The following is a 23,926-nucleotide window of genomic DNA, read 5'->3' on the forward strand; positions in this document are numbered from 1 at the left end:
GTGAAAGAATGGAATCATGATTTTATACCTTTACTGAAGCTGAGTCATAAGTGATCTGGTTGTAAGTCCTCACATTTCATTTCCCACACCTCTAAATACAAACAATTGTAAACTTAGACCAATTTTATTTACTTTTCAGACCACGTGGATGAGAGAACAGTATGCAATGGAATTGCCCCTGAAAAAGATGTGGATGGATTTCATATTATCAATATTGGAAGACTTTGCCTTGATCAGCATTCTCTCATACCTGCCACTGCCAGTGCTGTTTGGGAAATAATCAAAAGAACAGGTTGGTAACTTGTGGTCTATAGGACGTGGGTGCCAAGTGCCAAACCGGGACTTGTGCATTGCCTTGATGGAACCACCTCAGTCCCACTGAGTGAAACAAAATGATAAGTCATAAAACTTCATTCTGTAGAAAGACATACAGTTCTGTAAGCCAAGGAATAATCCAAAATAAACAAAACTGGAGTTATAGGTAACTGCTCTTGCATCTTGTAGGGAGTGAATTTTCTCATAGTAGGTTTGCCTCCCTATTTTAAAACTGAAAACAATGTATTTTGCTGTACATTTTCTAAAATGTATTATGTTTGTCCTAACCTTTAAAAACAGAATGTGTAGCCTTGGCAGGTGTGGCTCAGTTGGTTGAGCATCATCTCTTGCACCAAAGGTTGCCAGTTTCCCGGTCAGGGCACATGCCGAGGTTGCGGGCTCAATACCCAGTATGGGGTGTGCAGGAGGCAGCCGATTGATGTTTCTCTCTCTCTTTCCCTCTCCCTTCCTCTCTCTCTAAAATCAGTAAAAACGTATTGAAAAAAAAAATAAATACATAAATAAAAACAGAATGTGCTGAACATATCTGAATCATCTCTAATGACCTAGGTTTTTATTACAAACATTTGTCCTTGAACTGTGCTCTGCAGACCATATGTAAAGCTCTCACAGGTAGGTAGAGAGGTTTGCCTCTGCAGTAATTGATCCATATTGCTTTTTATGTCAGTGATTCTCCTGCATCCACCACTGACAGCATCTTCTTTCTAATCTGCTGTTTTCGAAATGAAAGAGAGAATTTCCAAAGGAAAGCAGATCCTAGAATTATGCTCTTAGAACATTAGTATTTATGAAGAAAAACCTTAATTCTAACTTCTTCCTTTTACTTACGAAGAAACTATGCCCCAAAGAAGCAAAGAATGTTAAATCTGCAAGTTTTATCTTCCATATCTTTTTAAGTCCCTAAGTTTAATGCTTCTTTCCTATGGAGTAAAGTGCATGGGCTTTGTGGAAAATACTTTTTCCTCTATTTTATTTTGTTCCGATTGTGTCCCAAGTGTGATTGCCAATTAAACTTGACATTGTTGTATTTTACTTACTTTGTAATTAACAGTTAATATATTTTAAGTCTCTGTACTTTTAACTCTTCATGAGAATCTCAATACTTAAAACTAATTTAATGGCAACTTGAGAATATTTGTGATTTTTTTTCACGAACACTTAATCAGAGAGGAAGTGACAAGTCCAAGAGGTCAAAAAAAAAAAAAAAAATGACTGTGGACACACTAAAGACAAGCCGCACAATAATCAAACTTAAATTAGAAATTTTTAAAGAACGTGTCAGTTGGCTATTCAAATGTTTATTTGCTTCTTGTTGTTGATTGTTTACATCAAACTCTGTGTTTTAAGGAATTGAAACATTTGGGAAAAATGTGGTTGTGGCTGGAAGATCCAAGAATGTAGGGATGCCCATTGCCATGCTTTTACACACCGATGGAGAACACGAGCGGCCGGGAGGTAGGCGGGGCCTTGGAGAGTCTTTATACCTGTACAATTTATTTTACTTCTTAAAATCATAAAGTCTAGATATTTGAAATTGTGACAGTGTATTTGTAGGTTTATGCAAATAAGGGTTTCTGTTATTCCTCATCTACTATCATGAGCACTTTGAAAGTGAATAAGGAATTACTGGAAATATGTGGCCTCTTTGTTCCTATCTTTTTCTTTGGGCTATATATGCTTTCTTCAGATCATTAACATATAGACATTAAGAAAAGTGGGAATCCAGTAGCTACATAAAATCACATAATAGACATCTACATGTTCACACACACACAGGCACACACACACCACCAATGTGTAGATGTATAGATTTCTAATGATCAACCCTGGTGAAGTTCAGTTTTCTGACCTCAAATTTTCAAATACTTGTTTTAGCATCTGGGTTGACATAATGCATATGAAATAATTTTTTAAGCTACAAAGCCCTATGAAAAAGTAAGCCCAATAATAATACATTACTTATCTAAAATGATGAATAATGAAACTTTTGAACGCTGTTTTCCTTCCTGGGCCTAAGGATTTAAATACTGCCACAGATCAAAATGTGTATATGGATCATAGTAAATTAGAGCCTGACAGTGACTCCCGGTAACTTTAACAAGCCTTCATTTTGAAGAGCTTTTTGAAAGGCCAAATCTGTGTTATGAACGGTTTTCATGATAACCATCTACAAAGTTACATTTCTCATTTCACCATCCACTTCTAACTTAATCTGTTAGGGCTTATCTATCTCTTAGGGTGTAATAAAAATATTGATTCATATTTGCCTTTGTGTAATAGTTTCTATGTTAAGCAAAGTAAAACAACCAGGAGAGTTCACCTAGATAGACTATTTTTGTTGGAAAATCCTGGCTAGGAGCCAATAAGCAGTTTCTTCATTCTCAACATTTCATTTGATCTCATCAATAACATAAAATAGCTGCATATCTTGCACAGAACTTTCTCATAAAGTATCTTATTTAGTTCTCAATAATTCGGGCATACATTAATATTATTTGCATTTCGAAGCTAAAAGAAGTGAGCTTTAGAGATTTCAGGTGACTTACCAGGTAGCAGTAGATCGGAGCTGGGAGCTGAATACTGACTGTGTGTTAGGAGGATAGACTTAGAATCAGGCCCCTCCCCTGCCAAGCCCTGAATCCTTGGACAAGTCATTTCATCTGAGAAAGCCTCCACTTCCTTCGTCTGTAAAATGTGTGTAATATTAATATCTCCTTCACTGAATTATTGTGAAAATTAAATGAGATATGAATGTAAAGCATGCATTATAATGCCTGACATAGTAAGTTAAGTATGCCCATGGTGCATGGGCTATGACATAATAGTAATGGCTATTACTATTATTCCTGTGATTATGCTCAAGTTAATAGTTTGTGGCCATACTAATCATAACATTCAGAGTAATATGATCCAAGGCTAATGGTGTATTTTTCACCTTCATTTGAAATTATTTTTCCTTTGGTGGGTTTTACATTTGCTTTACTTTGGATCGAATCTAGTCTTTGTTGTAATAATTTGCATAAATGTAGAATTTATAAAGCCAATAAAATAGCTGATTAGGAATATGACCTTGTAATATTATAAACCATACTTTACATACTTTTTTCTTATAGGTATCAATAAATGATATGCCGATTTCTTGATAAATTTTAATAATGCATTTTTGGTCTATACCTAAGTCTAAGAAAATTAATTTTCCCTTTATTCATGTAATTTTAAGTTAGACATTCTTATGTTATAAAGCATATTAACTTTATAAATATTTTATACATTGTGTTATAAAATATTCTCACTTGAATGCATGTTAAAAATTGAATTAAAGTGGAATTAGTTATATATTACTAGTTACTTATAAACCAGGTACTTAAATCTGCATTTATTATAGCGGCACCTAGGTATCATTATAATTACAGTATCTAAAAGGTAATAAATTATACTAAAAATGATGTTGACAGTTTGTAACATGGGTAGTGTTTAAACTTGTGCATATTTAATAGGAGTGTGCCGACAAGTATGATTAATATAATGAATTGTTGAGAGCTGCTTACTGAAAATTTGGAGTCTATGGGAAAGTTAATATTTCAAACATCCATGTCTGTTAGAGCAGTAATTATATGTAATAACTACGCGTGCATTGTTAGCTAATAGAGATAATGAAGGAGGATTAGCTCAGCCAGTTCAGATCGATAGAACTTGTTCTGATGACACATACAATGTTGAGCATTCAGCTCATACTGTGTTTCTTTGCCAGAAGAGATTCAGAACCCTAATGATTCATTTGTATCTTAAAGTCAAAGATAATTGCACTAGAAAAAAATGGCCATATTGTAATTTATCTTGATTAATATGTGTCTATTCATGGCTAGTTTTTAGTCTTGATTATTTAGGACATGGATTCCTAAATAATGTTGTTTTTTGAAAAAGAAATTCTTTAAATCTTTCAAGGGCTTGAAATGTTTAGAATGTGCTAAAATTGTTAGAGAACTGGGTAGTGCTGGTGGTACTCGGAATGGCAGGAGATTATAGATGAGTACCTTCTGTGAGCACATGTTATCGCAGAAGGCTTTGCGGAGGGCCTGGCATTAGAGCTACTACGCAGTTTATAGAGAGTAGATGAGAAATAGTTCCTGTCCTCCAAGAACTTATAGTCTTAATGACAGTGGTCAGCATGATATATAAGTATGGGTGATTTAAATTATATTCAGTGGCACAAAATTAAATTTGGCATCTTTAATCAAACATTCTAGTTGTTTAGGGGAGCCATGGTTAATTGAGGAACATAAAGAGATTGATAATGGAGAGTCTCTTCTTATGAGCCCCACTGCTTATTAGGATATTTGAGTACAGTTGTGACCACCTATAGACCACTTATGGAGTAACCTACCCAGTTTCACCTTCTTGCAGAATGAAAACCAAATACCACTGTCTTTAGCACAATGCCTTTTTTTAAAAAATTACTTTTATTAATTTGTTTTTGTTACAGATGTTTCTCCTTTTTTCCCCATTGATACCCTCCTCCCCATCTCCCCTACCCCATCCCCAGCTTTGTTGTCTATGTCCATTGGTTATGCATACATACACATAAGTTTTGTGGTTTATCTCTTCCCCCACAACACCCCCTCTTCTGGGGTTTGTCAGTTTGTACCCTACCTCTATGTTTCTGGGTCAGTTTTGTTCATCAGTTTGTTTAGTTCATTATATTTCACAAATAAGTGAGAGCATGTGATATTTGACTTTCTGTGCTTGGCTTGTTTCGCTTAGCATAATACTCTCCAGGTCCCTCCATATCATCTCAAATGATAAGAGATCTTTCTTACAGCTGTATAGTATTCCATTGTGTACATGTACCACAGCTTTTTTTTATCCATTCATCTACTGATGGACACTTGGGTTGTTTCCAGATCTTAGCTATTGTAAATAGTGCTGCTATGAACATAGGGGTACATATATTCTTTCTGATTGGTGTTTCAGGCTTCTTAGGATATTCCTAGAAGTGGGATCACTGGGTCAAATGGAAATTGAATGTTTAATTTTTGAGGTAACACCATATTGTTTTCCATAGTGGCTGCATCAGTCTGCATTCCCACCAGCAGTGTACTAGAGTCCCCTTTTCTCCACACCCTCACCAACTAAAATGCCCATACTAGTCAAAGCAATCTATAGATTCAATGCAATCCCCATCAAAATACCAATGATATATTTCACAGAACTAGAACAAACACTCCAAAAGTTTATATGGAACCAAAAAAGACCCCGAATAGCTACAGCAATCTTGAAAAAAAAAGAACAAAGTAGGAGGGATCACATTACCAGATTTCAGGTTATACTAAAATGCCACTATAATCTAAACAGCAGGTACTGGCACAAGAACAGACAGATAGATCAATGGAACAAACAGAGAACCCAGAAATTGACCCAAGACAATATGCTCAATTAATATTTGACAAAGGTGGCAAGAGCATACAGTGGAGTCAAGATAGCCTCTTTAGTAAATGAATGGTATTGGGAAAATTGGATAGCTACTTGCAAAAAAATGAAGTTAGACCACCAACTTACACCATACACAAGAATAAACTCAAAATGGATAAAAGACTTAAATGTAACTTGTTAGTCCATAGAAATTCTAGAAGAAAATGTATGCAACAAAATTTCAGACATCATATGCAGCAGAATTTTTGCTGATACAACACCTATGGCAAGAGAAACAAAGGAAAAAATGAACACATGGGACTACATCAAACTTAAAAGCTTCTGTACAGCAAAAGAAACAATTATCAAAATGGAAAGGGATCCCACCATATGGGAGAGCATAATTACCAACGATGCATCAGATAAGGGATTAATTTCCAAAATATATGGAGTACTTATACAGCTCAACAAAAGGAAGACAAAGAACCCAATTAAAAAATGGACAGAGCCCTGGCCGGTTTGGCTCAGCGCTTAGAGCGTCGGCCTGCGGTCCTGAGAGACCCGGGTTCAGTTCTCGCTAAGGGCGCGTACCTCGGCTGCAGTTTGTCCCCGGCCCTGGTCGGTTGTGCGGGTGGCAGCCACTCGATGTGTTCCTTTCACATCAATGTTTCTCTCTCTCTCTCTTCCTCTCTCTCCCTCCCACTCTACCTGAACAAAAAATGGAAAAATGTCCTTGGGTGAGGATAAAAAAATAAATAAATAAATAAAAAATGGGCAGAGGACTTAAATAGACACCGCTCCAAACAGAACATACAAATGGCCAAGAGACATAGGAAAAATGCTCAACGTCACTAATCATCAGAGAGATGCAAATTAAAACAACTATGAGGTATCACCTCACACCTGTCAGAATGGCCGCCATCAACAAATCATCTAGCCCAATGTCTTTATCTTTACATTTACTGTGAGGAAGCAAGAGAGTTCTGCAATTTCTCTAAAACAGTTTTTCCCCTTCAGATAACAAAGTGCCATGATGACCAAAACATTAGGATTTTGTCATCAAAAGAATACAGAATATGATTTTATTTCAAGTTCTTTCAGAGAATTAGCAAGTTTCTTTTCTGCATATTTTTATGTTTTTATGTAGGACATCTCATCTAAACAGATCCCTAAGTGGCCACAACATGGGTTATATGTGTCTCCTTTAATTAAACGTTTGTGGCATCATTGTGGTGACACTGATGCTGGGACTTTTTAAAAGAGCATTTTAAAAGAGCCAGCAACCAACTGATGTTGCTTATAGTTAGTTGGTCCCAGGGATCTTCTTGATTTCATTCAGGCAGTACGCACTCAGTACTTATTCTCTATGAAATACTGTGGGTTACAGTAGTGAAAAGACTTAGTCCTCTGTTTCCTGAAGATGATAGGGTTCATCTTTGGACACTGTGTTTTCAAAGCACTGCTTCTGCATTGGTGTTCAGCTTTTGCACTCAAACTGCCCTTCTGTTGCAACTTTCTGTATATCCGGTATTTTTTATCCAAGGGATGCCCTATCTAAATGGAAAACCACAAGAGACTTTGCTAGTAGAATGCCTTTCCTTTGTGCAAATTGGTGCCAGATGAGAAAATGAATAGTTTTGCCAGCCCAAGAGCATCATCTCCTACCTATAGGAGGTTCCTTCAGGCAGTATACAGGGGCGGATGTTTGAGGCTGTGCAACATGGTGTGTGTGCTGTGTGTGTAACGAAGCTCAGCCCAGTGCCCGGTGGGGCCAGGCGCTCTATGGTTTCAGAGAGGAGCCAAAGAAGAACTCCTAGAAATGCAGAAGTAATGCAAAGTGATCACCGAGACTCAGCCTTGGCAGTGGAGTGGAGTGGGATGTCTGCTGCCTCTGTGGATGAACCATTGTCAAACTGGGGCAGGGAGGATGGCAGGCATTTGCTCCCTGCTCCTCCCATCCCAGGACCCCTAAGTTAGAAGTCCTCATGACAAGATATTAGGATATTGTGTTTTGTGATGCCTCTATGTAGATTAGGCTTGACTGAATTACAGCTTTGAGCTTGCATAGTGGAAAGCAATAGGAAAAAACAAAACAAAACAAAACACTTGTCCTTCTCTTCTTTTCTCAGCGGAGGAAGAGTATTGTTTCATTTCAGTGTCTTCAAAATTTAGCCAGCTAGGATGTGACAAACATTCTACTTGGAAAATGTCATGTATTCTCACATCAAACAACTGGGACCGTTACACTGTTAAAACTAACATTAAACATATTTAAAATGTAGAATGAATTCCAAATCTTTCTCCTCCTCTTTCATTTTCTTTTTTGCCATGACCTCTGAGGCATTTATTTTGTTGATAGCACAAACCATCCCCTTTCTAAAGTCTGTAAGCCTGAATCTTGGAGGCATCATTCATAAGGACATTGTGGTTTGCCCCAACCTACCTTTTCAACCATTCCCCCATCACTTTCTTATGCTGAAGCTCCACAGAACCACACATTGTGTCCCAAACATGTCATCTCTTCTATGCCCCCTTGCCTTGCACAGCCTGGTCCCTGTGTGGAATACCGTTTCCCATCACTCACCAGCTCTCCTGTCAACTCCCACCCCCATTTCAAGGTGTGGCCCAAACCTCCTAAGTTTTGCGTGTTGTGTATGCTGCCAACACAATGCCAGTCCTATTGCATAGTGATTGTCCACCTGTTCTCCTTTCCTGCACACTGGGGAAATGTGACATTCTCAATTCTTTTGTATTGCTGAAATTTAGCACAGAGCTTGGTATGTAAAAATGCAACCAGCCAATTAGAAGTATTTTTAGTAGCTCCTATGTGCCAACTACTGTACTAGTGTTATAGAAAATAAGACCACAGGCAAGGGTTTTAAAATAAAACATTATCATTTATTGAAAAACAAATCCTGTGTAGAAGAAAGGAAGGGGAGGAGGGAGAGACATAGCTAGGTACTTACTACAGACTAATTTCTTAATATTTTTAAATTATAGGCATTTATATAGAAGTATTAAGACTCCCTTTTCCTCAAGAATCAGGTCACAGGGGCAGAGGGTGCCTCAGACCATGAGGAAGGGGAGAGGAGACCTCAGAACACTGGAATGTGGGGGGCATTGTTGCTGATACACTCATTGAAAGAGGTCACAGTGTTTTTCCAGTAAAACATTTAAGGTTGGTCATTTTGTTTAGACTATTTTTTCTTTGAGTTGCTGACATGTAATGCTGTGACCTTACACAGGGACTGATTTCTGTGTCATGAAGCATGGGGCATATTATGGTGAATCAGTCTGATATTGCCCTATCCTCTTTGGCTTACAGTCTAGTAGGAAAGACAGTCATTAGACAGGTAGGCATGAATGATTAATCATTGTAATTGTGCAAAGCACTGCAAAAGAGAAGTAGAGTTTTCTATGATAAAAAGCCTAGTTGAAGGAAAGGATGAATGATTTCTAGTTACAGTTATTTATGAATGTTATATCCTTTTTTTGGTCTGGTTTTTGTTACTGTTGTAATGGGATATTGTTATTATTTACCTTCTGTTACTATTCTTTATTTCAAACTAAAAAGTCTCACCTCATGAGCAAATATAAAAATATCTTCTATCTGAAGTTATTAAAAAGTTATAAGATCTGGAAGAAAAAAGTTTACTCTTTACAAAATAATGCACTCATTACCATAAATATAAATAATGATCTTATTACTTAAAAATCTCATTAATACCAAGCAGTGTTATTATATAAAGGTACTAAGTGCTAAGAAAAAGAAAAGTGTGGCCCTCTTTTATTTGATCAATAAATATCTCTGAAGTTTCTTCTATTTTATTATTTTTATACTTTGTTGCTCTTCTTTTCTTGAAGGTCTTTTTCTGTTTTCCTGTGTGAATATTCTGCAGACTCTCAGGACTTTCCTCCAGCATTGCTTCTGTTTGCCCCTCCCTTCACCACTGTTTTGATTTAACCTCATGCCTTCAGCATCCCAAACAATGACTGTTCCCTCCTACTCATTCATTGTATCTCAGCCCATGGACCATTCACAAGAGCAAAGGCCAGATCTGTATTTCTGCCCATTTTATTTTCAGCATCTGTCTTAAAAGTCTTTATGCAACACATAAATGAATAAATTTACCTTACTTGTAGACCAAGGGTATCATAAAAGTTTTAATGCAGCTGTCCCTAAGCTCTATTATTAGGAACACTGACACACGAAAAAAATCTTAAATAGATTTTAATTTTTTAAAAGGAGGGGAGACATTGGTCAAATTGGTTTGAGAAATATGTGTTAAACAAAATCAAACATAACTTGACTGTGATAATTCCCACAGGCTCTACAAATCCCTGAGAGAATAATACTTAGTATTTGACCCTGCAGGTTGTTTTTTCCCCAACACAACATCTCTATATATTTGTAATTTTATTTGCTGTATTTTTACTAGTATGCCCCAGAGGTGTACCCTTCTTCCACAGAAAGGATGACTTGCAGGGCAGTAAATAGCACATGGTTCTTTAAGATGGCTGAATTTTTTCACTCTCAAATGCAGGAACCTTGGGTATGCTTACTTAGTTTTAGTCTATGATCTTTTAAGCATGTTTGCAGAATCAGACAATATAGTAAGATTCCTGAGGTTATTTTCATCTGTTAAACATGGAAAGCAGGACATAAATGCAAGAATTAAATAAAACTTTAACAAACAGACCCTACATACACACCTATTAGTCAAAATAACTAGAAAGGAAAGAACAATATTTTGGCTCATGCTCTCACTTGTTCCTTGTCCTGTGGCTGGGCTGGCTGGCTCATTTTGGCTAGGTTAGTTTTTTGTAGCTTAAAATCCATTTCACAATTATGAAAACTACTCTCAACCCTGACCTGGCAGTTTGGTGTCATGGAGCATTTGGTCACCTGGGGATTGATTCATGTGAATGATTAACACATGTCATTCCTATTAATAGGAGAATAATCCTAAAAATATAAAATTTTAAGACCCATACTTTCATGTAGAATGGCCAGTTGCTCACACCACAGTTGCAGTCCTGAGTGGTGAAGACTGACTCCTGGAGCATGGGGGCCTGGTGTGAAGGAGCATGCTGTCTGGTCATGTTGCTCGAGTTCACATTCTATTTCTGCATTTTTCTGTGAGATAGGACATATGAGGTTCTTGGGAGAATTAAATGAGATAATACCTCCAAAGAACTTAGTGTTTACACAAAGGGAGTACTCAGTACATATTAGTTACTACAGTGTACTTACTCTGGAAAGTGTTTACGGTTAAGGTGGCCTGCAGCAATAACTAACACAATGCCAATGAGAAATAGTTACGAAAAATGGAAAGCAAGGCTGGAACTAAGATGGAGCCAAGAATGAGGCTAAAACTAAACATATATTGAATCTTCATGGGTATGTTCTTAGTGCCAAGCACATTGCTTTTTATATATACTGGTGATGAATGAATTTATTTAATTGAATATAAATTATACTTGCTATGATTGGGTCACTGATTTCATCCCGAGAGCTTTTTAGCAGGAAAAAAATAACTAGTTACGCAATCAAGTGTCTTTAAGATTAAAATAAGCCACGTGCTCAGGATAAATAAAACATTTCCTGATATTAAGACTAAAAAATAATTTCTCCTGAGGGTCCTTATAATCAGGAAACTATGCAATAGACTGAGTAATATTTATAACATGCTTTAAAATTTAATGAAATGGCAAAATGTAGAGCTATTTTTTTTATTGTTTAAGCACAGATTAAAGCTACCTCTGTCAAAAATTTCTCTTATTTCTCTACACATTTCTTCTCATGCTGTGTTTCTGAGTCATCTTCCTCTTCCCAACTTCTAAACCAGTGTTTCTTAACTCTAGCTCCCCCAGGAATTATCTGGGGGCTGTAAAAAATATAGCTACCTGAGCCCAACACAGAACAATTAAATCAGCATCTTGACAAAGTTGGACCTGAGCATTAGTATTTTTTAAATTTTAAAAAAAATTGATTTTAGAGAGGGAGGAAGAAAGAGGGAGGGAGGGAGAGAGAGAAAGAGAAACATCAATGTGAGAGAGAAACATCAATCGGCTGCCTCCTGTATGACCCCTCACAGGGATCGAGGTCTCAGTGCAGGCCTGTGCCCTGTTTGGGGATCAAACTGGCAATTCTTCCGTACATGGAATGAAACCCAACCAGTTGAGCCACACCAGCCAGGACAAGCATTAGTCTTTTTTGAGACATAGAAGATTCTAATGCTGCCAAGGTTGCGGATGAGTGCCGAGAAGATCGGAATGAGCCCAGGTCTTCATGTTTTATTTCAGAGTTATTCCCTAGGTGGTCTTTCTCAGCCCCATAGCTTTAAATACCATTTATATCCCCCTATCCTCTAGGTCCATGTAACCCACCACCTGCTGACATCTCCACATGGATGGCCAATAGGCATCTCAAGACTTAGCATATACAAACCTTCATCTTAGTTTTACTCCCCATAGTCCTCCCATCTTGGTAATTAGCATCATCATCACTTCACTCAGTTGTACACGCCATCTGTGACTTCTCTCTTCCTCTCACACCTATATCTAATCCATTAGATCATGATCCCCCACCAATAAGATTCTAGTCCAGATAGCCACTGTCCTTCACTTGGATCACTAAAAAATTTACAAACTATTTTCCCTGCATCCACCCTTGTCTCATCTGCTATACTATTTACAGACTATTTTCCAGATGGTGGGTCTTCAGTCATTTATGACTGCCCGTAACACTCAGAACAAAGTAACATCAGAATAAAATTCAAATTCTTACTATGGTAGCAAGACCTCACATGATCTAACCTGGGCTTCATCTCCTTACTCATTTCTTACCACCCTCACCTTCCAGCCACAGCCACCTTTTGCTTTTCTAGAACATGTCACACATGCTCGTGTGTCAGCGTCTTTGCACTTGGTTTTTCTTCTGCCTGGATGCTCTTTTTGAAGTTATTTATATAATTTATTTGCTCACTTTTTTCGGGTTTCTGTTCAAATGTCCCTGACCACCTTATCAAAACATCTCCCATTCACTTACTCTGCACTCTTTTCTTCTTAGCACTTACTACTTTGTAAAATTTTATTATATATGTATTTGTTCATTTACACGCTGTCTTTATTAAATAAATTATCCATGATTTCAGTTCAATAATTTTTGGCCAAATCTGGGGGGCAGATTTTTAAAATATCTGCAGACACCGGTGGTCAGGATCCAGTCAGTCCTCCTTGATGCTCTTTCTGTCCAAGGAACTCCGGGTGTTTAAAAGAGTGAGATTGAAACAGTATTTGACTAGTTAAAAGTGAAGTCATTGGCCCACAATGTTTGGGCGACAACTGAAGGGCTGATAAACAGCAAGTCAAATCAACCAGGTCTTGACCAGATACAAAGGCAATAAGCTTGGCCATTTAAAGCATGAACAGAAGGCTTAGACATGAGTGCTCTGTAACAATATCTAAAATAGTTTAAACAATTTAACCCAGATAAAGCAACTGATGTTGGAATAGGAAACACACAGTACATGGAACTCAGAGTCAAGAGAGTGCAGTATCATTTTAAGATTCATTGAGTGCTGTTCTGTGGATGAGTACTGAGTTTTCCTTCCTGCAATTTCCTCAGTGAGTTAATGTAATGGGAGTGACTCAGTTTTTCCTTATCTGAAGAAAGTGACATAGGAAACCCTACACATGAGATTCCAGCTCCTGTTGGTTTTGCCAATTTGCTTTATCTGCCGATGCAGGTACAGGCAGGTATTTGAAGATTTGCCTTATGGACAAGGAAGTTGAGACTTCAGCTCTTACAAAGAAGAAGTTGCTAACAGTCTAGGTTTATGCCTGTCTCATGTTTTTATAAAACATAATTTATCAGTGGGGAAGGATAGGAAAATCATAGGGGGACTAAAATAGAAGCAAACAAATTTCTACTCACATCAAAATCTGTCTTCTCTAAGACCTTTCACTATGCCTACTCAGCTAGAGTAGATAACAATGGTCTGTGTCAACACTGTAATTTATACCTTCTTTTAGCATGAAATTTATCACACTGTATTGTAATTCTGATTTGCATATCTCTTTTTCACAGGAGAGAATTGTTACTCTCCATTGCTTAGCATGGTTCTGGGATTATTTCCTGATTATTGAATAAATGAAGGTAGGAAATGACCTGGAAATATTCAATAAAAGTAAACTCATTTAGGTAATATTAACAAGAAAATGATATTCTAAGATAAAGCATATTTTACCATTTGTTCTAGCTTTTAAAAAATTATTGATTGATTTTAGAGAAAGAAGAAGAGAGAGATTGATTTGTTGTTCCACTTATTTATGCATTCATTGGTAGACTCTCGTATGTGTCCTGACTGGGGATTGAACCCACAACATTGATGTATCAGGATGATGCTCTAACCAACTGAGCTACCTGGCCAGGACTTGTTCTAGCTTTTTTGTTGTTGTTGTTAATCATCACCTAAGGGTATTTGTTTCATTGATTTTTTTAAAGAGAGTGGAAGGAAGGAAGGGAGGGGGAGAGAGAGAAAGAGAGAAACATTGATGTGAAAGAGACATCAATTGGTTACTTCCTGCACACACCCAGACCAGGACTAGGGATTGAACCTGCAACCCAGGTATGTGCCCTTGACCCAGAATCAAACCCATGAACCTTTTGCACATGGGCCAGTGCTCTAACCACTCTGTACACTGGCCAGGGCTCTAGTTCTTTATAATAGCAAATATGATTTTTCTTAAATTGGCACTCTGTTAGCTGCCAACAACTCTTGGCTACAGTCCTCACTTTTGCATAAATTGCAGACATCATGACAGCCAATAAAACTGCTCAGGTGACTCCCAACAGACAATTCTTTATTCATGGTGGACTTTTATATAGTAAGAAGCATATCTTGCCCAGCAATTATTACATTCTAATAGAATGCTAAGATTCTAGGAGATAGAGACTGAGTCTTTCATTCTTGCTGTATCTTAACAAGCCTGATCTAAGTACTGGGCACAATGAAGTTGCTTAAGACTCTGCTTATAAAATTTTTTTTGTATGTGTTTGTGTGATAGAAAAATTAGCTCCTTACCAGAGCTGTTATCATATGAACAATAGGAGATAAAACTGAGTGTGAAAAAGTCATCAGAGGGTCAGAGATACACATGCTATGGAGTTGCTATTGCAGCTTGTCAGTACTGGTTGTCTCAGGGAAAAGTTGAGGCGACAGGCAGGATTAGGTGCAGCAAGCCAGAGGATTCACTGAAGAAAAGTAGTGGGACAGCAGGCTGGAAATAGGACTCACAAGAATTTTCACAATGTCAAGAAGACAGGTTAAATAAGAATATAGTTAGCAGGTGTCAAAAGTTCAGACATAATATAATCAATCACCAAAATAGGAATCAGTAAAAGTTTATTGTGTACACACCAAAAAGATAGTTTGCAAACTGAGAACCCTCAAACCAAAATATGGAATGAGGCTCAGGGGTATATTGTTACAAAGCAGCTTGTATTAATGAAAAGGCAGGAACTGCGCCTGTCCTCCCCTCCCCCCAGTGATTGGTTATCATATTAGAATTTTCTTAAATGATAGGAAATTGGTCAATGGTTACCTCATATCAAGTTCAAGTTTCGCTTATGATTTTCAGAGATATAAACAAGAAATGATTCAGGTCAAATTAGCCTTATTAAATAAGCTAAATTAAGCTTTGCTTGTATGACTAAATTGGTTTTGTCTGCTTAGGAAATTTTCATTTGTTTTTTATTTTAACATATGGTAGTGAGCTCTCAGGACCAGGAGCAGGTGTCAAGGGGAAAAGGCGTTATCTGAAAACATTTGCTTTTAAGCCCCTTGGTTCACCTCTCTTTTGCTATCACAATCTGGTCAACTGCAAACCTTTCCAGGGTTTGATATCACCGTGGCCAGAAACTCATCGGTCAAGTATAAATACAACTTTGATATTTCCCATGAGTATCTCTAGCCAGACTTAGGAGTAATAACAAGTTAAGGGGAAGAGAGTTACCATAAGATCTTTCAATGCTGATTGAAAGTTATCTCAATATTTTCTTCTTTTAATACATTCTTCAGGAAAAACTCATGGGAAAAATATTCCAGAATTCTTACAGTTTCAAAATTGTTTGCATCCTTTAATCTTGAAGGACAATTTGAACGAATATAGAATTCTTGGCTCCCAATTCTTTTGCATGAGTCTCTTGTAGGTATTGCTCTGCTGTTTCTTTCTTTTATTTTTTTTTATCCTCATGCAAGGGTATTTTTACATTTATCTCCAGATAGAGTGGGAGGGAGGGCGGGAGGAAGAGAGAGAGAGACAGAGAAATATTAAAGTGAGAGAGACACACTGATTGGCTGCAGCCTGCACAACCCCAACTGGGGCTGGGGAGGAACCGCAACCAAGGTACGTGCCCTTGGCTGGAATCTAACTCGGGACTCTTTGGTCCGTGGGCCAACACTCTAACTGCTGAGCCAAACCGGCCAGGGCTCTTTTTCTTTTTTTTAAATTGAATTTGTGAGGGTGACCTTGGTTAATAAAATTATATAGATTTCAGGGGTACAATTCTATAATACATCATCTGTGTATCATATTGTGTGTTCACCACCTCAAGTCACATCTTCCATCACCATTTATCCCCTCTTTACTCTCTCCTACCTCCCCCACCTCCTTTCCCTCTGGTAATCACCATACTATTGTCTGTCTGTGTTTTGTGTTTTTGCTTAATTTCTTCACTTTTTTTACCCAGCTCCCCTACTCCCTCCCCTCTGACAACTATCAGTCTGTTCTCTGTATCTATGAGTCTGTTTCTATTTCATTTGTTGCTCTGCTGTTTTCTGCAGTTAAAAGTAAAATTTTGAATGTTTTGCCTGGTTGCTCATAGGATTCTTTTTTAAATCTTTAAAATCCAGCTATTTTACTGAAATATATTTGTGTTGAACATTATAAGTCAATTTGTATGAATTCAGGTCTTTTCCCCCCGTTTTTGTGATTTTAAGTACTTATTTAACATTTTTTTTTTTTTGCATAATGTTTGTTTGGTCATTGTGTTCAACTTTTTCATAACAACATTTTGCTGTTGAGCTTATTGGTATGTTGGTAAATTCATAGTTTTTTTATATTATTGCTTTTTTTAATTCTGAAATGAAAAGCTCTTTAAAAAAATATTTTTTTAACTTGACAGTAGTACACATGTCTCCCATTTACCCCCTTTAACCTCCCTCCACCCAGGCCTGACTCTACTCAAGGCCTTCGCCACACTATTGTCTGTGTCCATGGGTTATGTGTATATGCATATAGTTCTTTGGTTAATCTCTTCCTGTCCCCCCACCCCCTCCCCTCTGAGATCTGTCTCTGGACCTATTTGTTTGTGAGTTTATTTTGTTTATTAGATTCCACATATAAGTGAGATCATATGATATTTGTCTTTCTCTTATTGGCTTATTTTGCTCTTTTTTTTTTTTAGCATAATACTCTCTAGGTCCATCCATGCTATCTCAAAGGGTAAGAGATCCTTTTTTATTACAGCTGCATAGTATTCCATTGAGTAAATGTACCACAGTGTTTTTATCCACTCATCTACTGATGGGCACTTGGGCTATTTCTAGATCTTTTTTTTTCTTTCTTTTTTTTATATGAATTTTTATTTATTTTTTTGTTACAGATATTTTACCTTTTTACCCCATTGGCACCCCCCACCCTACCCCCCCTCCACCCCGTCCCCGGCTTAGTTGTCCATGTCCATTGGTCATGCATGCATGCATATAAGTTCTGTGGTTTTTCTCTTCCCACCCCCCCACACCCCATCCCCTCTTCTGAGGGATGTCAGTCTGTGCCCTACTTCCATGTGTCTGGGTCTACTGTATTCCTCAGACTGTTATGTTCATTATATTCCATATATAAGTGAGATCATGTGGTATTTGTCTTTTTCTGCTTGGCTTCTTTCACTTAGGATAATACTTTCCAGGTCCCTTCATGTCGTCTCAAAGGATAAGAGATCTTTCTTTCTTACCGCTGCATAGTACTCCATTGTGCATATGTACCACGGCTTTTTTATCCATTCGTCTACTGGTGGACACTTGGGCTGTTTCCAGATCTTAGCTATTGTAAATAGTGCTGCTATGAACATGGGGGTACATATATTCTTCCTGATTGGTGTTTCAGGCTTCTTAGGGTATATTCCCAGCAGTGGGATCACTGGGTCAAATGGAAGTTCAATTTTTAATTTTTTGAGGTAGCACCATATTGTTTTCCATAGCGGCTGCACCAGTCTGCATTCCCACCAGCAGTGTATTAGAGTCCCCTTTTCTCCACACCCTCGCCAACACTTGTTGTTTGATGATTTGTTGATGGCGGCCATTCAGACAGGTGTGAGGTGATACCTCATTCTTGTTTTAATTTGCATCTCTCTGATGATTAGTGATGTTGAGCATTTCTTCATATGTCTTTTGGCCATTTGTATGTCCTGTTTGGAGAGGTGTCTATTCAGCTCCTCTGACCATTTTTTAATTGGGTTCTTTGTCTTCCTTTTGTGGAGTTGTATGAGCACTTTATATATATTGGAGATTAACCTCTTAACTGATACATCATTGGCAATGATGTTCTCCCATACAGTGGGTTGCCTTTCCATTTTGATGATTGTGTCTTTTGCTGTGCAGAAGCTTTTTAGTTTGATGTAGTCCCATGTGTTCATTTTCTCCTTTATTTCTGTTGCCTTAGGTGATGTATCAGTGAAAATTCTGCTCCGTATGATGTCGGAAATTTTGTTGCCTACATTTTCTTCTAGAATTTTTATGGATTCACGGGTCACATTTAAGTCTTTTATCCATTTCGAGTTTATTTTTGTGTATGGTGTAATTTGATGGTCTAGTTTCATTTTTTGCATGTAGCTGACCAATTTTCCCAACACCATTTATTAAAGAGGCCGTCTTTACTCCACTGTATGCTCTTGCCTCCTTTGTCAAATATTAATTGAGCGTATTGCCTTGGGTCCATTTCTGGGTTTTCAGTTCTGTTCCACTGGTCTATATGCCTGTTCTTGTGCCAGTACCAGGCTGTTTTGGTTACAGTTGCTTTGTAGTATAACCTGATATCTGGTATTGTGATCCTGCCTACTTTGTTCTTCTTTTTCAAGATTGCTGTGGCTATTCGGGGTCTTTTTTTGGTTCCATATGAACTTTTGAAGTATTTGTTCTAGTTCTATGAAATATGTCGTTGGTATTTTGATGGGGATTGCATTGAATCTATAGATTGCTTTGGGTAGTATGGACATTTTAATGATGTTAATTCTTCCAATCCATGAACAGGGTATGTGCTTCCACTTTTTTATATCTTCCTCTATTTCTTTTTTCAATGACCTGTAGTTTTCTGCAAATAGGTCCTTTACTTCTTTGGTTAAGTTTATTCCTAGGTATCGTAATTTTTTTGGCGCGATGGTAAATGGGATTGTTTTTTCAGTTTCTCTTTCTGTGAGTTCATCATTGGTGTACAAGAATGCCATCGATTTCTTGACGTTAATTTTGTATCCTGCTACTTTGCCAAATTCATTTATTAAGTCTAATAGATTTTTGATGGAGTCTTTAGGGTTTTCTATGTACAATATCATGTCATCTGCAAATAATGACAGTTTCACTTCCTCCTTTCCAATTTGGATCCCTTTTATTTTTTCTTCATGTCTGATTGCTGTGGCTAAGACTTCCAGTACAATGTTAAATAAGAGTGGCGAAAGTGGACATCCCTGTCTTGTTCCTGTTCTTAATGGAAATGTTTTTAGTTTCTGTCCATTTAGTATGATGTTGGCTGTAGGTCTTTCATATATGGCCTTTATTATGTCGAGATATGATCCCTCTATTCCTACATTGCTGAGCGTTTTTATCAGAAATGGATGCTGGATTTTGTCGAATGCCTTTTCAGCATCTATTGATATGATCATGTGGTTTTTATTCTTCATTTTGTTTATGTGGTGTGTCACGTTTATTGATTTGCGAATATTGTACCAGCCTTGCATCCCTGGAATGAATCCCACTTGGTCATGGTGAATAATTTTTTTGATGTATTTCTGGATCCGATTTGCTAATATTTTGTTCAGTATTTTGGCGTCTATGTTCATCAGGGATATTGGCCTGTAGTTTTCTTTCTTTGTAGTGTCTTTTTCTGGTTTTGGAATTAGAATTATGCTGGCTTCATAGAATGTGTTTGGAAGTCTTCCTTCTTCTTGAATTTTTTGAAAGAGTTTGTGGAGAATGGGTGTTAGTTCTTTTTTGAATGTCCGGTAAAACTCCCCCGTGAAGCCATCTGGGCCTGGGCTTTTGTTTGCTGGGAGAGTCTTGATTACCTCTTCAATTTTCTTAGTTGTTATTGGTTTGTTCAAGTTTTCTATCTCTTCCGGGAATAGTTTTGGGAGACTGTGTGTTTCTAGAAATTTGTCCATTTCGCTTAGATTGTCGAATTTGTTGCCATATAGTTGTTCGTAGTAGTTGTTAACGATCTTTTGTATTTCCGTGGTGTTGGTTGTTACTTTTCCTCTTTCACTTCTGATTTTGTGTATTTGGGTTCTCTCTCTTTGTTTCTTGGTGAGTCTAGCTAAGGGTCCATCAATCTTGTTTATCTTTTCAAAAAACCAGCTCTTTGTTTCATTGATCCTTTGAATTGTTTTTTTGGTCTCTATGTCATTTGTTTCTGCTCTGATCTTTACTATTTCCTTCCTTCTACTTGCACTGGGGTTTTCTTTTTGTTTACTTTCTAATTCTTTAAGTTGTGAGGTTAGACAGTCAATTAGAAATTTTTCTTGTTTTTTGAGGTAGGCCTGTAGTGCTATGAACTTCCCTCTCAGAACTGCTTTCGCTGCATCCCATAGATTTTGTGTTGTTGTGTGTTCATTTTCATTGGTTTCCAGGAAGTTTTTAATTTCTTCCTTGATCTCCTCGGTGACCCATTCATTGTTTAATAACATGCTATTTAGCCTCCATGTGTTGAAATGTCTTTGCATGTTCTTGTTGCAATTGATTTCTAGTTTCATGCCATTGTGATCTGAGAAGATGCTTGATATGATTTCATTCCTCTTGAACTTGTAGAGATTTAGTTTGTGTCCTATCATGTGGTCTATCTTTGAGAATGTCCCATGTGCACTTGAGAAGAATGTGTATTCTGTAGTTTTGGGGTGTAATTCTCTGTAGATATCTATTAAATCCATTTGGTCTAGTGCTTCATTTAGAGTCTCTGTTTCCTTGCTAATTTTTTGCCTAGAGGATCTATCCAGTGCTGTCAACGGGGTGTTGAAGTCCCCTGCTATGATTGTATTGTTGTTGATTTCTCCTTGGAAGTCCTCCAGAAGATTTTTAATATATTTTGGTGCTCCTATATTGGGTGCATATATGTTTATCAAGGTTATATCTTCCTGTTGGATAGATCCTTTCAATATTATATAGTGACCTTCTTTGTCTCTAGTTATGGTCTTCATTTTGAAATCTATTTTATCAGATATGAGAATTGCTACCCCAGCTTTTTTTTGCTTTCCATTTGCTTGGAAAATTTTTTTCCATCCCTTCACTTTGAACCTATGTGAGTCTTTTGTTGAGAGGTGGGTCTCTTGTAAACAACATATAGATGAGTCATGCTTTCTTATCCAATCAGCTACTCTGTGTCTTTTTATGGGAGCATTCAATCCATTTACATTTAAGGTGATTATTGATATGTACTTATTTATTGCCATTTTTGTTTAGTGTGGTTCTATTTTTCTTCCCATTTCTACTGCTAATTACAGCAGTCCTTTTAACATTTCTTGCAGTGCTGGTTTGGTTCTAATGTATTCCCTTAGCCCTTTTTTGTCTGGGAAGCTCTTTATTTGATCTTCTATTTTGAATGATAGCCTTGCTGGGTAGAGTAGTCTTGGATTCAGATTCTTGTTTTTCATGACTTTGATTACTTCATGTCATTCTCTTCTGGCCTGTAGTGTTTCTTGTGAGAAGTCAGCTGAGAGCCTTATGGGGTTCCCTTTGTAGGTAACCTGTTGCTTATCTCTTGCTGCTTTTAGGATTCTCTCTTTGTCTTTAATTTGTGGCATTTTAATTACTATGTGTCTTGGTGTGGGCCTGTTTGGGTTCTTCTTACTTGGGACTCTCTGTGCTTCTTGAACTTGAATGCCTTCTTCCTTCACCAAATTAGGGAAGTTTTCTGTCACTATTTTTTTGAATATATTCTCTATCCCTTGCTCATTTTCTTCTTCTTCTTCAAGGACTCCTATGATGCGAATATTATTACGTTACCAGTTGTCCCATAGTTCTCTTAAGCTGTCTTCCTGTTTTTTAATAGTTTATCTTTAGAATTTTCTGATTGGTTGACTTTTTCTACCCTGTCTCGTAATTCACTGATCCGGTCCTCAGCTTCCTCTACTCTGCTTTTTAAACCTTCCAATGTGTTTTTCATTTCTGATATGTCATTTTTTATCTCTTCTTGTTGGTTTTTAATTTCCAATTGGCTTATTTTCAGTGTCTCTATGTCCTTACTCATGCTGTTCAGCTTCCTCAAGATCATGGCTCTGAATTCTAGCTCTGTTAACATGCCTAATTGCTCCACATTGATCTCATCTTCGGTGGAGGTCTCTTGCTCTTTCATTTGGCTTCTGTTTCTGTGTTTCACCATTTTGGATATCACTGTGGGCTTTGGAGCCTGTCAAGTTTTCCCTGTGGGTGTTGGTGTTCCGCTGTTTGTGGCTCCCTCTCCTGTGTATAGATGAGTGAGAGAGGACCCACGTTGAACACCACTGTCAAGTCTTACTTTCCTGGTTAAAGTTGCCAGCCCAGGAAAGGTACTGTTATCCTCTAGCTTTTTGCCTGGAGGCTAGCAGTCTAGGTTATTTGATGAGTTTTGGGTTGTCAGTTGATTGAAAAACTCTCTCTGGTGCTCAGCCAAGGGGTTTTCACGAGGGTGGGGCAGATGCTGGTTGTTAGTGAGCCTCAATTAGCACTTCAATGGCCCACAGGGTGGGGTTGGATCTCCGAGGGAGGGGCTGCTGCCTCTCCTCAGAGCCTTTGGAAGGAGCAATGTGGCTACTGTCCTGGGTGGCAGCAACTCAGCAAAAGCTCTGAGCACCCTCCAAACCCCAAGTGTCCCGATGCAGTTCCAGTCCAGTCCACCCTCCCTCTGCCGGAGCCCAAGTTGAGTGGCTGTGGCTGTTTCAGCCTCTGTCCAGGCTGCGCTGTGGAGCCGCCTGGGAGTGTAACCCGCGGGCGCTGCTCCCAGCTAAGGCCACTGCCGAGCTGCCAACTGTGGGCTCCCAGCCCCGTCTCGTGCCTTCGCAAGCCTACAGGGATGGAGTCAGTGTCCCTCGTTGTATGGTCCTCGCAAGCTGCTTTTCTGTTGGTTTTTCCCCTCGATTTGTCTGTGTTATAGTTGTAATTCCAGTTTGGTTCTGGGAGACGGTCTGTGTAGCTCCGTTCACTCCGCCGCCATTTTTCGGTCCTCTCTAGATCTTAACTATTGTAAATAACACTGCTATGAACATAGGGGTGCATATATGCTTTCTGATTGGCTTTATTCTTTGCTTTTTTCTTGGGTCTGCCATTTTTTAAATGTATCATTTTACTTACTTAAGAAAATTGCATATAGTAAAATTCACTCTTTTTGGTATACAGTTCCATGAATTTAGACAAATGCATATAGTCATGTAATTAACCTAAACAGTTCTATCACCACCCAAATTCCCCTGGGCAGATCCTTATATAGTATACTTTCAATGCTTTGTCAAATGCTTTTTAAAATTACTTATTATTGAATGAGTTGGATTTATTGGATCTGCTATTTTCAGGATACTTCTGCTAGGGATTGTGGAGGGAGTAATGGGCAGCCTTCAGATTCCTCCCTTACCTTCACAGAACCAAACTACTTCTCTCCTGTTGAAATGACTCCCGTGTGTAAGTCTTGATGTTACCACCTACTGTGAACTGTACCCAAGAGGGCTCTTTCATCCTTTCTTCCTGTTTAATCTGCTACAAGTATTTGCATTTTGATGTGAACCCTTCACCTTCAGGAAGTAAATTTTTGCAGTCATTTTTAGAAATCTGTTGCTGCTGGCCATCTTGTTTTTCTTTGCATTTCTTTGCTGCCCTTCTCCCTGTGCGGTGTGTACTAACTCTACTACTCCTGGGTGACTCCTATATGTTTTCAGAGTCTGTGG

General features: G+C 37.9%; 1 protein-coding gene across 1 annotated transcript in view; it reads left to right on the forward strand.

Moving 5' to 3' along the window:
* Positions 1–23,926, forward strand: part of MTHFD2L (methylenetetrahydrofolate dehydrogenase (NADP+ dependent) 2 like) — a 157,012-nt gene that overhangs the window by 35,995 nt on the left and 97,091 nt on the right. The window contains exons 4-5 of the mRNA XM_036276030.1: positions 140–292; positions 1,684–1,791. Of these exons, the coding sequence (XP_036131923.1) occupies positions 140–292; positions 1,684–1,791 (261 nt within the window). The remainder of the gene's footprint in view (positions 1–139; positions 293–1,683; positions 1,792–23,926) is intronic.

The sequence above is a fragment of the Molossus molossus genome, unplaced genomic scaffold, assembly GCF_014108415.1.
Source record: "Molossus molossus isolate mMolMol1 unplaced genomic scaffold, mMolMol1.p scaffold_m16_p_1, whole genome shotgun sequence".
In the NCBI taxonomy this organism is placed as follows: Eukaryota; Metazoa; Chordata; class Mammalia; order Chiroptera; family Molossidae; genus Molossus; species Molossus molossus.